General features: G+C 36.9%; 1 protein-coding gene across 1 annotated transcript in view; it reads left to right on the top strand.

The window, feature by feature from the left end:
- The window catches only part of TMPRSS15 (transmembrane serine protease 15), a 133,512-nt gene that overhangs the window by 107,976 nt on the left and 13,389 nt on the right, over window positions 1–12,147 (top strand). Inside the window, exons 20-21 of the mRNA XM_027101029.1 lie at window positions 2,652–2,701; window positions 3,427–3,601. Of these exons, the coding sequence (XP_026956830.1) occupies window positions 2,652–2,701; window positions 3,427–3,601 (225 nt within the window). The remainder of the gene's footprint in view (window positions 1–2,651; window positions 2,702–3,426; window positions 3,602–12,147) is intronic.

Genomic DNA, 12,147 nt, shown 5'->3' on the forward strand with positions numbered 1-12,147 from the left:
ATGTCTTTATTGTATGTATGTTCATGTTATTTGAAAGAGACACCATTTACACACAAAGATACTTGAAACTTTCATCACATCAATAATCCAGAACATTCTTAATCTCTTCCTTAATTAGCCACCTTATACTGGGTTGACAGGGAATCAGACATATATGCACTTAGTATCTATGTATGTATGTATGTATTTGTTTATTTATTGCAGAAATACATTTATTGCCCCATGAAATCTGGTGTTTTTGAAAACACCCTTTCACTAGTGGTCATAATAAAAAAATTAGGAAAGGAAGAAGATATCAAAGAAGATGATTCTTCCAACTATGAAGATCGACTTAGATCCCCATTTTTTTCTCCTATTATGAGGCATATGCATGACTAGACTACTATTTTCCCACCACTGAGAGAAGGTCATTCAACAAGGTACCAGCAGTCTGACCTGATATAACTGGAAATGTACAATTCATGCTGCTGCCAGTATTGGGTTTCCCTTTCTTCCATTTTTTTGTCTAGTAGTCCTACATAACAACAAAAAAAAAAATTTGACTTAATATATATTGATTGACAATGTGTTCTAAGCATGGTGCTAGGTACAGGATATAGAGTGCTTATCAACAGTTTATTGAATGCCTGTCCTGTGACAGATGCTGTGGCAGAAACATTGCAATGTTACAGAGGTTATTTCTAGTCTCTTTGACTTAAGTAGCATGGCTCCACTGTAAGGATGAGGAGAAAAGCCTGGTGTTGTTAAGTGACCTGGACTCGTTCACAAACCTGGAGGCAACATGAGATTCTAACCCAGGTTTATCTGGCTTCAAAGCCCTCCACTTGCCATTCTACTGTGCTACCTCTGAACTCTCCAAGGCAGCATATCACTTTAAATAACAGTTCTGGAAAGGAAAAAGAAAGAAAAAAGGCCACTTGTTGGGCATATATAGGGAGAGAAATCAGTTCATTTTGTCAACACAGTAGATATAAACCCATCCATTTGTATCCCAATATTGTCCCTCTGGGATGAAAGCAAGACACAGGATCATGGCATTGACTTTTTTCCCATACAGAGGGCTGACCTAATTCTGACTCCAGGACTGAAGGCCAGGAAAGTTATTCTATTTTCCTCTAATCTCTATAACGTACCTGGACAAATGTACTTACTGCTCACTCTGACCATAAGTGAAGCAACTTACTGCTGTATACTGAGACCCTACGTGTGTGTTTGTGTATGAAAATTTGATTAACCAAAACACTTGAAGAATGAGGTGTTAAGCTCAGTTTAATTCTCTGGTAACCATTAAGTTAACCAAAAACTTTTCTGTGCTTGCTGAAAAGATATTCATCCATTTTTCACAGACCACAGAGTCTTAAATATTGTTTAACACCTAAAAATGATGAACCATTTTGAATATGAGTTTTCATTGATGGATATTGTAGATGTAGAAAGTTTGAATGAAACTTAACAGTATGCTGGGGTACATCCTAAAAACGACTTCTCTCCTAACCATGGGTGGATAACAGAAGAAGCATTAACTGAGACTTCTTCTTTGGGGAATTATGAATGCATATTGATTTATCTATATCTAGATAGATAGACCTGCATGCACATTGCTTATCAATAAAATGTATATTTACTTATATTTCAATTGGCTATGTCTGCTCTAGGGGATTTTTCAGACAACATGAATGCATGTAATTTCAAGTAATCCTTATCATGTATGTTCCAGACACACTGAATTGTTTTGTTGTACTTAATGATCTCATATGCATCTTGGGCCATGTTTTATGTTTTTAGACTTGTTCTTCCCTAAAATTTCAAGCACCTAAAAAACATGCACAGTAGGTGTTGTTAAATATGTAAATAGAAACCATTAAAATTATCTGTGTGTACTTGTGTGTTTTAAGGCAAACGATAGCTACAGTAGCTGCCATCAGGGAAAGGTGTGGGCAAGTACTTTAATTCCTTGTGTTATACTGACCTCTAGTGGTTAGTAAGTATAACATTTAAAATTTTTTCTTTGTTTTAATTTTTCTTTAGAATTCTTGGCTTTGAAAAAAGTTGGTATCCAAATATTTAAATGGGTAGTGAGTTTTTAATTATTTATGCCTGCACTTTATTTTATATTTACATGTCTGCCTCCCTTGAAAGCAGGACTCATGATTCATTCATCATTGAATTCCCTGAATAAAGTATACAGCCTCACACAGAGTTTGGGGCCCTGAATAGGCCGTCGTTAGCAATAGTGAAGCATATTCTGTATCATAGAACGGTGAAATCCACGGTTGGTTCACAGAAACTAACAGAAGCTACCGTTCATCAGGTATTCATTGTGTATAACACACAATAATAATTCCATTGCAAATATTTATTTACATCTCACAAAACTCCAATAAAGTACTATTGCCCCTGTTTTATGAATGTTAAAACTGAGTCTTGGGGATATTGAGCAACTTATCCAAAATCACATGAAGAATAAGCAGTAGAGTTAAAGATACGAACTCAGCTTTATTTGACTTTGAGGATTTTCTGCTATGCATTTTATGTATGACACATTTAAAGGTCCATTTTACTAAAGAGAAAAAATAGGACAACTTACACTATGTTTTGCTTTAAAATGTTGTGTGCACCATTTTTGAAATACAGTTGTTCTTCTATTACAGTAAACAGTGCTTAGAGGATTCACTGATTCTGTTACAATGTAACCATAAATGTAAGTAAATATTTCCTCCTGTTCTCCTTCAAGCCTTCAGTTTAAAATTCTGTTTATTTCTTTTTTAAAATTTATCCATACACCCAAAAGGATGTGCACAAAATTTCATTAATAGTAGATAACACAGACAGAGGCGGCAGAATTTTAAAAAGGCATTTAAGAAGATATTATACTTCACGAATTTCCATGTCTTTTGAAATCTTGAAAAAGATGATTTTTTTATGAGTCAATTTTAAATTTCCCTGTGATATGCGAAAATTTTAAAAATGTGCACTTAATACTTATGGGAGTACTGTAATGAAGCCTTGAAATTACACCATCCTGAGCTTCTCTGTGTAATAATACCTCCATCATTCAAGCTCCTGAGATTTACTCCAATGGCAACAATGAAAACAGTCAATATGCCTGGATACAGTTCTCTCCAATATCACCCTGTAGGTCACTTTGAAACTTGAGTCTTCTCATCCTGTTGTTGTGATCTACAGGGAGTGTCCATTGCAACACATCAGTGAGGAATCTCCATACATTATGAAGACCGTCTTTAGGCTTTACTGAAGATGGTGGCAGTAGCAATGGCATCAGTTTTTCCTATTCAGTCATCACAATCATTCTGTTTAGAGTCACTATGTCACCTAAAGTTATTTTGCAGTGATCCACTCAATTTTCATGACCAGAGGAAATCCACCAAAATTAACTACAAGTTCTTTCTTCAATGATCTTAACAGCGTGTGGAAAAAAACTGGTGGCTCAAGAAGTTAGCCCAAAGATCGTTGGAGGAAATAATTCCCGAGAAGGAGCCTGGCCTTGGATCGTTGCTGTGTATTATAACGACCGGCTGCTCTGTGGGGCTTCTCTGGTCAGCAGGGACTGGCTGGTGTCGGCCGCCCACTGCGTGTATGGGTGAGTGCGATATCACAGCTGGCCCTTCCCCAACGAGGTGACCCCAGCAGACACTAGGCATCCCATTTCAGGCAGCCTCCCCAAACCCTCCCAGCAGGAAAATGTTCCTGCTGTTTATAACATTATAAACTTTCCAATCATTTTCCCATTAAAGTCATGTATAAAAATAGAGAAAGTATAATTAAAATTTATTCTTCATTAGACCCTTGGATCAAGTATTATGGTTCATACATACATAAAAATTGAAATTTCCACCTATTTACAAGGTAAGCATTTTTTAAGGTATAAAATTAGTTTTCACTATATAAATTTTGCTGGTTATCAGCCAATTAGGACAATACTTATTGTCAGCAAAGTGTCAATGTCAAAAAAAAGCATGTATAGATAGCCTTCAAGTTACAAATTAAAAAGTGTGCCCTTTGAAATTCACGTGTAAGCGCTTTGCTCTGAATTAGCATAAAAATGTTTCCTTAGTTCTCAAGTCAGATCTGTTTTGATGCTAACTGTAACTAAAACTTAGAACTAATATCAACCATGTCGAATTCTTTTTTTGATATGACAAAATACATGCTGAATTTTAGAATTTATCTTCTCCCTCTAGAGCAGCCATTCTTAAAGCAGTGTCACAGGAGAAAAGAGAGTGGGTGGAAGGGCCTGGAAATAAACATCAATATTCCTGGGCCCAAGAACATGTGAATTTCTTCTTCTGCCTGAAAGAGGGCACCTCTTTAGGTAATTGTACTCCAACCCTTCTGAATTAAGTTAGAAAAAAACGTAACTTCCTCCTAAAGATTCATAAGCCCTGACAAGGGTGATTTCCTGCCCCAAGAGACTTCCAGGGAATGACCTTACCTGTGAGGATTAGAATGAGCCTCTAGAGTTCAGAATCTCTGAGAGAAGTGTGTGTGCTCAGAATGGAGGATGCAGCCTTAGTTAATCAGGATAAAAGACTAACTCCGTACAAACACAGGCATTGAAAGGTCTTGGATGGATGGAGACAGACTATCAGCTACAGGAGGCTGTCAAAATTATTTGGGAGATAGGGAGGGCCAGGGAGAAGGAGTATTAAAGGATTGAGCCTACGCAGAAATACCCATCATACAAGAGTGAGAGTAAACTCAAACTCGTAAGGCTGGGAACCTGGAAATGAGGACCCTCAGCTACATCCCAGCTTGGCCAATTACCTGCGCTCCAGAAGGACAGTCCAAGGCACTGCCCATCTACATCTAAAGCTGTCTGAGTCTGTGCATTACACCCCGTATCTGGGTGACTAAACTATAGCCTCTTCCATATCTAAACTACACCTTCTTAACTTTGCTGCCTCTTGATAATTATATTTTAATCTGTTTTCAGCCATATCATAACAAATGTCTACAGCAGCCAACTTTCCCACCCCCTGCTAAACATGACTTCAACCTTTACCTATACATACTCTATGCCTTAGGTGTGCCACAGATGGGTAACCTATATCCTAACTGTGTTACAAGTAAAAGGTATCTTTAGCTAGAAATTCAGTGTTTCCTGCTGCATCATAGGTAGGTCTTAGTAAGACAGCCACCTCCTGTATTAACCTCAGATTTTGTAAATTCGTCCATTTGACGTTCTTGCAGAACATATGCTTTCTAAAAGTCAACCAGGCTTGTAGTGATAGTAGTGACTTCTTTCAATTAGCTACCTTACAGATGTACTTACTATAGGTCAATTATACCAATAACATCTTTTCAAACCATAAATATATGAGGGAAATAGAAAAGCAGTTTCGTCTAATATAAACACATGTTCAGTCATATAGGACATAAAATGTCTTTTCACACAGTTTCAGTTCGAACAAAAGCAAACAAACATAAGCTGTAACAGAATTGTGATGAAAAACGTTTGCTCACCAACCTTGCATTTTACTCTCCTTAGCCACTCAGTGGTATTAGTTCTTATTTTTCCGGTTACCAGGAGCTTTCTTACTTTTTTCTTTATGTCTCTAACCAAGAAAGTTTCTGATATTATTTCAAATAGTTTTATCCAAAAAATATTCTTACCAGTATGCTAATACTGAGTCTTATTTGTCTTTTTAAAACTCTACTTATACAGTAAAAAGCTTAATTTCCTAATAAAAAGAAGAACTCAGATCAAGAAACTTATTGACACCATACTACACAAATGACCTGACCCCAAAGTAAATCTGCTCGAGGAGTTTTCACCTGTGGGAAGTTAAATGGTCTAATCGGACAGTTCGCTGTCTGCATTCAGATTGTCCACACTCTCTTTCCCACCCCTCAGCCTCAGTATTCCTGGATGTCACTAAACTTCCCTGTGCCTGTTCTGTTTCTCTACTACTGACTTGTCTTCTTTTCCAACCTTAAAGGAGATATTTGTGAAGTTTTAAGAAATATTTGCTGTGATTTAAAGACAAGGTTGACTTCAAACCAGAGAATATTTTGATCCAACTTATGCTACTGACTTTGTGTGACTTAGTATCTGTGGGTTTCAGGATCCTCATCTGTAGGGTGTCCACAGGATATCTACCTCCTAGGGTGATTGTCAGGACAAAGTTAAGATGCTGCAATGCTTTTGCGTACTGTGAATTATAGAAATGTGCAATAAAATTTTTATTGTTTCCTGCTCAGGAAAGGTCTGTGAAAGAAGACTCTAAGTCTTACCCACGAGACATTCAGCACATTTATTTTCTAAACTTTTTATATTGATATAATTTCAAACATGCACAGAAAGTGCAAATAACAGTACAGAGAATTCCTGTGTACCTTCACCGAGATTCACCAGTTGTTTACATTTTATGCTATGAAAACTTTCTTATCATTCTTTAATTCCCTCCAATTTGGAGAAATATTTATTTTCTGAATCATTTGATAGCAGGTTAGACATTGTGCCTCTTTACCCTGTTTTTTATTTTTACTAAGAACAAGGATATTTTCCTACATAATCACAGAAAATCATGGAAATTTAACATTAAGTCAATACAATTATCTAATCTAATTATCTAATACAGTATGTATTCACTTTTGTCAATTGTCCTAAATATGCCCTTTATAACATTTGTAGTTTGTTTGTATGTTTTCCACCTGAGAACCAATTTAGGATAATGCACTGCATTTATTTGCTATGCTTCTTTCATCTTTAATCTAGAATAGCCTTTCCATCAGCCTTACTGTCTTTGTCTTTCTCAGGCTTTCTTTCTTGTTTTTGTTATTTTTCTTAATACAAGCAAGTTATTTTATAGACAATCCTTATATTTGGGGAAACCCTTCAAGCTTTCTCCCTTGTTGGTCTTGATATATCCCCATTCTTTGAGAACATTTTTACTTTCTGGCAAAATAAGATGTTCCAGGTTCATCTTGTGCTTTCCCTGCCTTTGCCCTGAAATCAAGCTTTCTATAAGAAACCCCAAATCCATTTAGCTATTTTAGTTCCTTTTACATTTTGAAAAACAAAATCTTCCATGCCCCTTGCAGCTGCTGGTGTGTCCTGCTTCTAGACCCTCTCAATGGACATAGTTCTGTACATACAAATATGAACTCATAAGGATAGCTCTAATTCATATAATATACCATAGAGTACATCCTAGTCTTTTTTCCTTCCATATTTGTAGCTCTTATCTTATTTGTGCTGTCCACAAAATATCTATGGATTTGCTCACGCTTAGAATGGAAAAGTAGATTGAAAATTGTGAACCCATACCACTGTGTAAAGCAAACTTACCAACTGGAGTTTAATATTTGTTTTCATTTTTTTCCCACTGATATATAGCAAAATGCATAATCTTAAGTATCTAATTTGATGAGTTTTGAAAATGCATCAGCCTGTATAACCGACACTCCTATCAAGACATAAAACATTTCTATCACCTGGAAATTCCTCTCATACCCCTTCCCAGTCATCACCATCCCTGAAGTGGACCCCAGAAGGGACCACTATTCAGTCTCCATGGTGGGTGGGCTGGTCATTTATAGATTTACAGTCTGGATCACATCTATTGAATAGACATATATCAATGATGAAATTACCCATAGAGAAGCCTCTTGCCAATCTTCCATTCCTTAACTTGCTCTTCAGAGAAGACCAAATGCACCATATGGATTACCTCATTTCTTGTTAAAATGATTTCTTGAAATAGGTGTTAACATTTCTGAAGTAGATGATTTCATAATGAGGTGTTTTGGTGTATGGCAAGAAATACAGAGTACTATTTATACTTTATTTAGTGCTAAGTTAATTTAACTGCACTAATAAAACTTTGAAAACCAACTTTTTAAACAGTATTGACTATAAAATAACATTGCTTAATTAATTGATAGTGCAATTACAATTTAAAATTTGGATTCTTTTTAATGCCTCAAACATACTAAATAGGTCTAGGATACAGAATCTACTCAAATATAATATTTTAAAAATTATTTCATTTCTACTTAAACCTACTCTAAAAAATAAACATCATGGGTTTAGTTAATTTCTCTATTTATCTACCTATTTTTACGGCTTTAGGAGATCAGCTAATAATAAATTATCTTCTTCAGGTTGCAGAAATACTATAATACTTTTTCAAGATTATAGTAATTTTTACAGATCAAAAAAGGAAGAATATTTTCCTAGGTGAGTAGAGATTTCAAGATTAGATTAGAGACTTACTGGTTTTTGGTTATGGCATAGATCTTGACTCCAACGGATTTCAAGCTTGAGTTGCTATTCATATTTTTGATAGGTAAAAAATTTCTTACTGCTTCACTAGAATCTTTTAGATTTTTGCCTTTCTCATAGGTTTTACCAATTTCCAACCTGGCATCATCTCCTTAAAATTATGCATTCTTCAAGTCACCCACGGCCCATATTTTATAACCCATTTCCTTGACATTATTCTGTTAACACTATTTTTAATAACACACTTCTTATTAGCAGGTATCTTATTATAGTTATTAGTCTACCCAGAAGTTTTATTTCCTAGAAGTTCCAGCATCAAATCTCTGAAGCTAGTTCTACTTTGAGAACTAATTCATCATCTTGGATCACATTACTGTGCCCTCTTTTTCCTTATGTATTTTGTGTAACCACTTGTCCTGATATGGCTTTATTTACAACCCCCCTCTCTTTACCTGGCTGTTATGTGTGACCACTGGTTGTGCTCAATCTTTCTGGCTCCTGGATTGCTTCTTGTTTTTCATATATCTATTCAGTCACTGAGCACTTATCTTATGCCAAGCATTGTTCTAAGTTTTGGGGATAATAATGCTCTACGGACGAACAAATTCTTTGCCCTAATAATGCTTATGTTACAGGATAGGGCAGGAAAACAGAAACCTTGAGAAGCCCAGCTACCACAGTTGATCAGGAAGTGACTGGCAGTGGGGTAGGAACAAGATTGGAGATGCAGGCAAGACCAGATCCTAAGCTCTGGTGAGGACTCAGTTGCCCATGGTAAATGGGAAGTGAGACAATTTAGAAGGCAGAAGAGTGACATTATCTAATTAGCCGTCTGTGTGGTGATTAGACTGCTGAGAGGAGCAAGGATAAAATTGGGGGGACCAGTCAGAAAGAAACAATGGTGGCCCTAAGATTATGGCTGAGGAAGCTGGACAAATGTCTAGATCTCATTAGTAAGTTCAGATGCTTAGAGCTATCTAAACTCACTAGTGATCACAGATAGATGAGGAGAAGAACCAAGGATTTGGGTTTGAGCAATAGGATGAGTGTTGATATCATTTACTGAGATGAGGAAAATTGGAAGAAACAGGACTGGAAGGGGAATAAAAGTTCTGATTTCTATATACTAAACTTGAGACTTCCTACCAGAGTTGAAGTGGTATTTACTGGCCAATTGGCACATAGGTACGTGAATCTAAAGTTCAGAGGAGAAGTCAAGAATTAAAACACAAATTTGGAATTTTTCAGCATATTTCTGGTATTTAAAGTCATGGCATTGGATGAGATCATCTATGGAATTACTGTTAATGAAGAAGAGAAGAAGGTGGAAGGCAGAATTCTAGAGTATTCTAAATATTTAGATTTTTGAGAAGAAAAGAGCTGGGAAAGAAAAACTGAGGAAAATCAAAGAGTGAAATGAAAGGACAATCACAAGTGTGTGGATAGTCCTGGCTGGGAGTCAAGTGAAGAAAGGAGCTCAAAGGTGATTCCTTAAATTTCTAGAAATAATCCACCAGGTCAAATAATGCTGAGGATTATTTGGCTTACTCCTGTTTCCCTGTTCTTACTTCTCTTTTTTTACACTTAAACAAATAAATGCATACCTTTATTTTAAAAACATGCTTCTACTTAATGAAATAGAAATACTCACATGTATGACAATCTTGTCCCTACTCAAAATAAAGACTAATAATTGAACACATCCTCCCTGTCTACCCTTCTTTCACAATACAACTGCCTTTTAAACACTTTGTTTTTTTGCTTTTGAGTTTCTTTATCGACTCATGGGCCTTCATTAACAGTGTATTTTATTAACTAGGATAATTATTATGATTATTATATGATGCCCAAATTGTTAAAGCTAGCTAGTGTTATCCCATTTAATGTGGCTCCTTTATTCTTTAAAAATTACCTCTGATATTCTTGAAAATTTTCTTGCTCTCTGACAATACCACCACATTTCAAGGGCATTCTAATTTTTACTTGCCTTTAAAAAAAGGAGTTGGCTATTCTCTCAGGAATCCTTTCCCATTCATTGGAGAATGATTAATAGAGACCAAAAGTTCTGTGCTGTGGGTAAACATTGGGACTGGCGGTAAGCAAACTTGCTGAGGTTGCTTTATGCCACCATTAGTAATGGTAGAACATAAAAAAAATTCAATTTATAGTATCGGGTCCCATTGATCTTTTTTTTCCTTTCAGCATATTATGTTGCTCTATCATAATTATCTTACCACATTTACTTCCCACCACAATGAAAATTCCATGTACAAATGGACAGTCTTATGCTCAGAGTAGTGAAGTTATTTACAACTCAACACAGAGCAACATAGAACGGGGCAGCGCTAGTTCATCCCATCCAGTGCAACATCTGTGGAGCATCTCCTGTGTGCCAAGGAGTATGCTAGGCTTTGAGGTTACAGAAGTCAGGATCATGTCTTCCTGTTTCCTATCAAACTGTACCTTTCTTTCCCTTGCTACTGAGAAAAACACTCTGGCCAGAGCAGGCAAAGGTGAAATGTAGCAAAAATTCAGCCAATTTTCTCTACCTAAAGGTAAGCTATTTCTGCCATCTTTAGCCTCAGCTGAATTGGGGTCTGCCTATCCCATGGGATTATGTCCTGCTCCTATCCCCACCTGTCTTCCGTCTTATAGCTTCTCCTTGCTTTTTTGGAAAGTAGATGCTTTGAAACAAGAATATTTTGAAATATAATTAAGTCCCTTTTCTTCATCTGCAATGATTTCTCGGAAGGCTTTCTTCCCCCATTTCTTGGCTTTGGGTGAATAGAAAAGCTAGAAGGATTTTATATTGCTCAGTATCCCAACAGTGATTACAAAGTATGAATTCTTGGGTACCATGCCAACCTTCCAAATTAGAATCTCCAGAACTAGAAACTAGGAATCTGAATTTTTAGAAAATTTCTCAGTTGCTTCATAAAATTTAAGTACCATTGGCTATGACTTCTGTATTCTCAAGTCTTTGTCCTCAGAGAAAGAAGCTCAGAGACAGGACACCGGGGAGGAGATTTCACCCTACCCCTTCTCCCTGGACAGGTCAAAGTGGGCAGGGGAGTCCCAAGGGACAGTGGAAGTGGGTGCTGTCAGAGCATCTGAAATTATCATTATGTCCAACTTGGCCAAAGTACTGATTCCTCTGACCTCGAAAAGGGAAAGTGAGAAGGCCTTTGATAATTAAACAGGGCCTCTGCAGCACATAATGCCCTCCTGGCCCAGCACCTGGAGAGTTAAGGAGCTGGCACCAATCAGTAGGAGCAGAGACATCCTCCCCTACCTGAGCCCAGGTAATCAACGGCAGCGGGAATGTCTCCCTCTCCTGCCTCCCAACCTGCCCCTCATGTTCTCAGTCCCTCCCACAGAACCTGCCCATAGCTATATGAGGCTCCCCAGTATCCTGGTGCAAGGGAAGACTCTAAAATCAGACCGTCCCACATAAAGTCTCTGCCCTACCATTTTATTTTATTTTATTTTATTTATTTATTTATTTATTTATTTATTTATTTATTTATTTATTTAATTTATTTATTTATTTATTTATTTTGGAATCATGACTTTATTTTATTTTGAATGTGTATTTTGTACCAGTATAGACTATGAAGCTTACATACAAAGACATCCCAGGAACAGTGAGCACCCCAGTGCCAGATTTCCATCTCCAATTCCCCATTCAAAGGCCCAGCTGGAAGGGAGGACGCTTTCCCAGACTGGTGGAGTATGGCAGAAGCCCCCAGACCTAGGCCGAAGAGAGCCTACAGGCCCCAAACACACCACTCAGAGCATTTAAAGAAAATGTCTACAATTGATGGAATAACCTTAACCAAACATCAGTCGTGCTCAAACACAGAGAGGCTTTCTTTGTCCCTCCGTAAAATACACACAAC

Source organism: Aethalodelphis obliquidens, unplaced genomic scaffold, assembly GCF_003676395.1.
Source record: "Aethalodelphis obliquidens isolate GAN/ISIS:26980383/991018 unplaced genomic scaffold, ASM367639v1 scaffold1, whole genome shotgun sequence".
Classification (NCBI taxonomy): domain Eukaryota; kingdom Metazoa; phylum Chordata; class Mammalia; order Artiodactyla; family Delphinidae; genus Aethalodelphis; species Aethalodelphis obliquidens.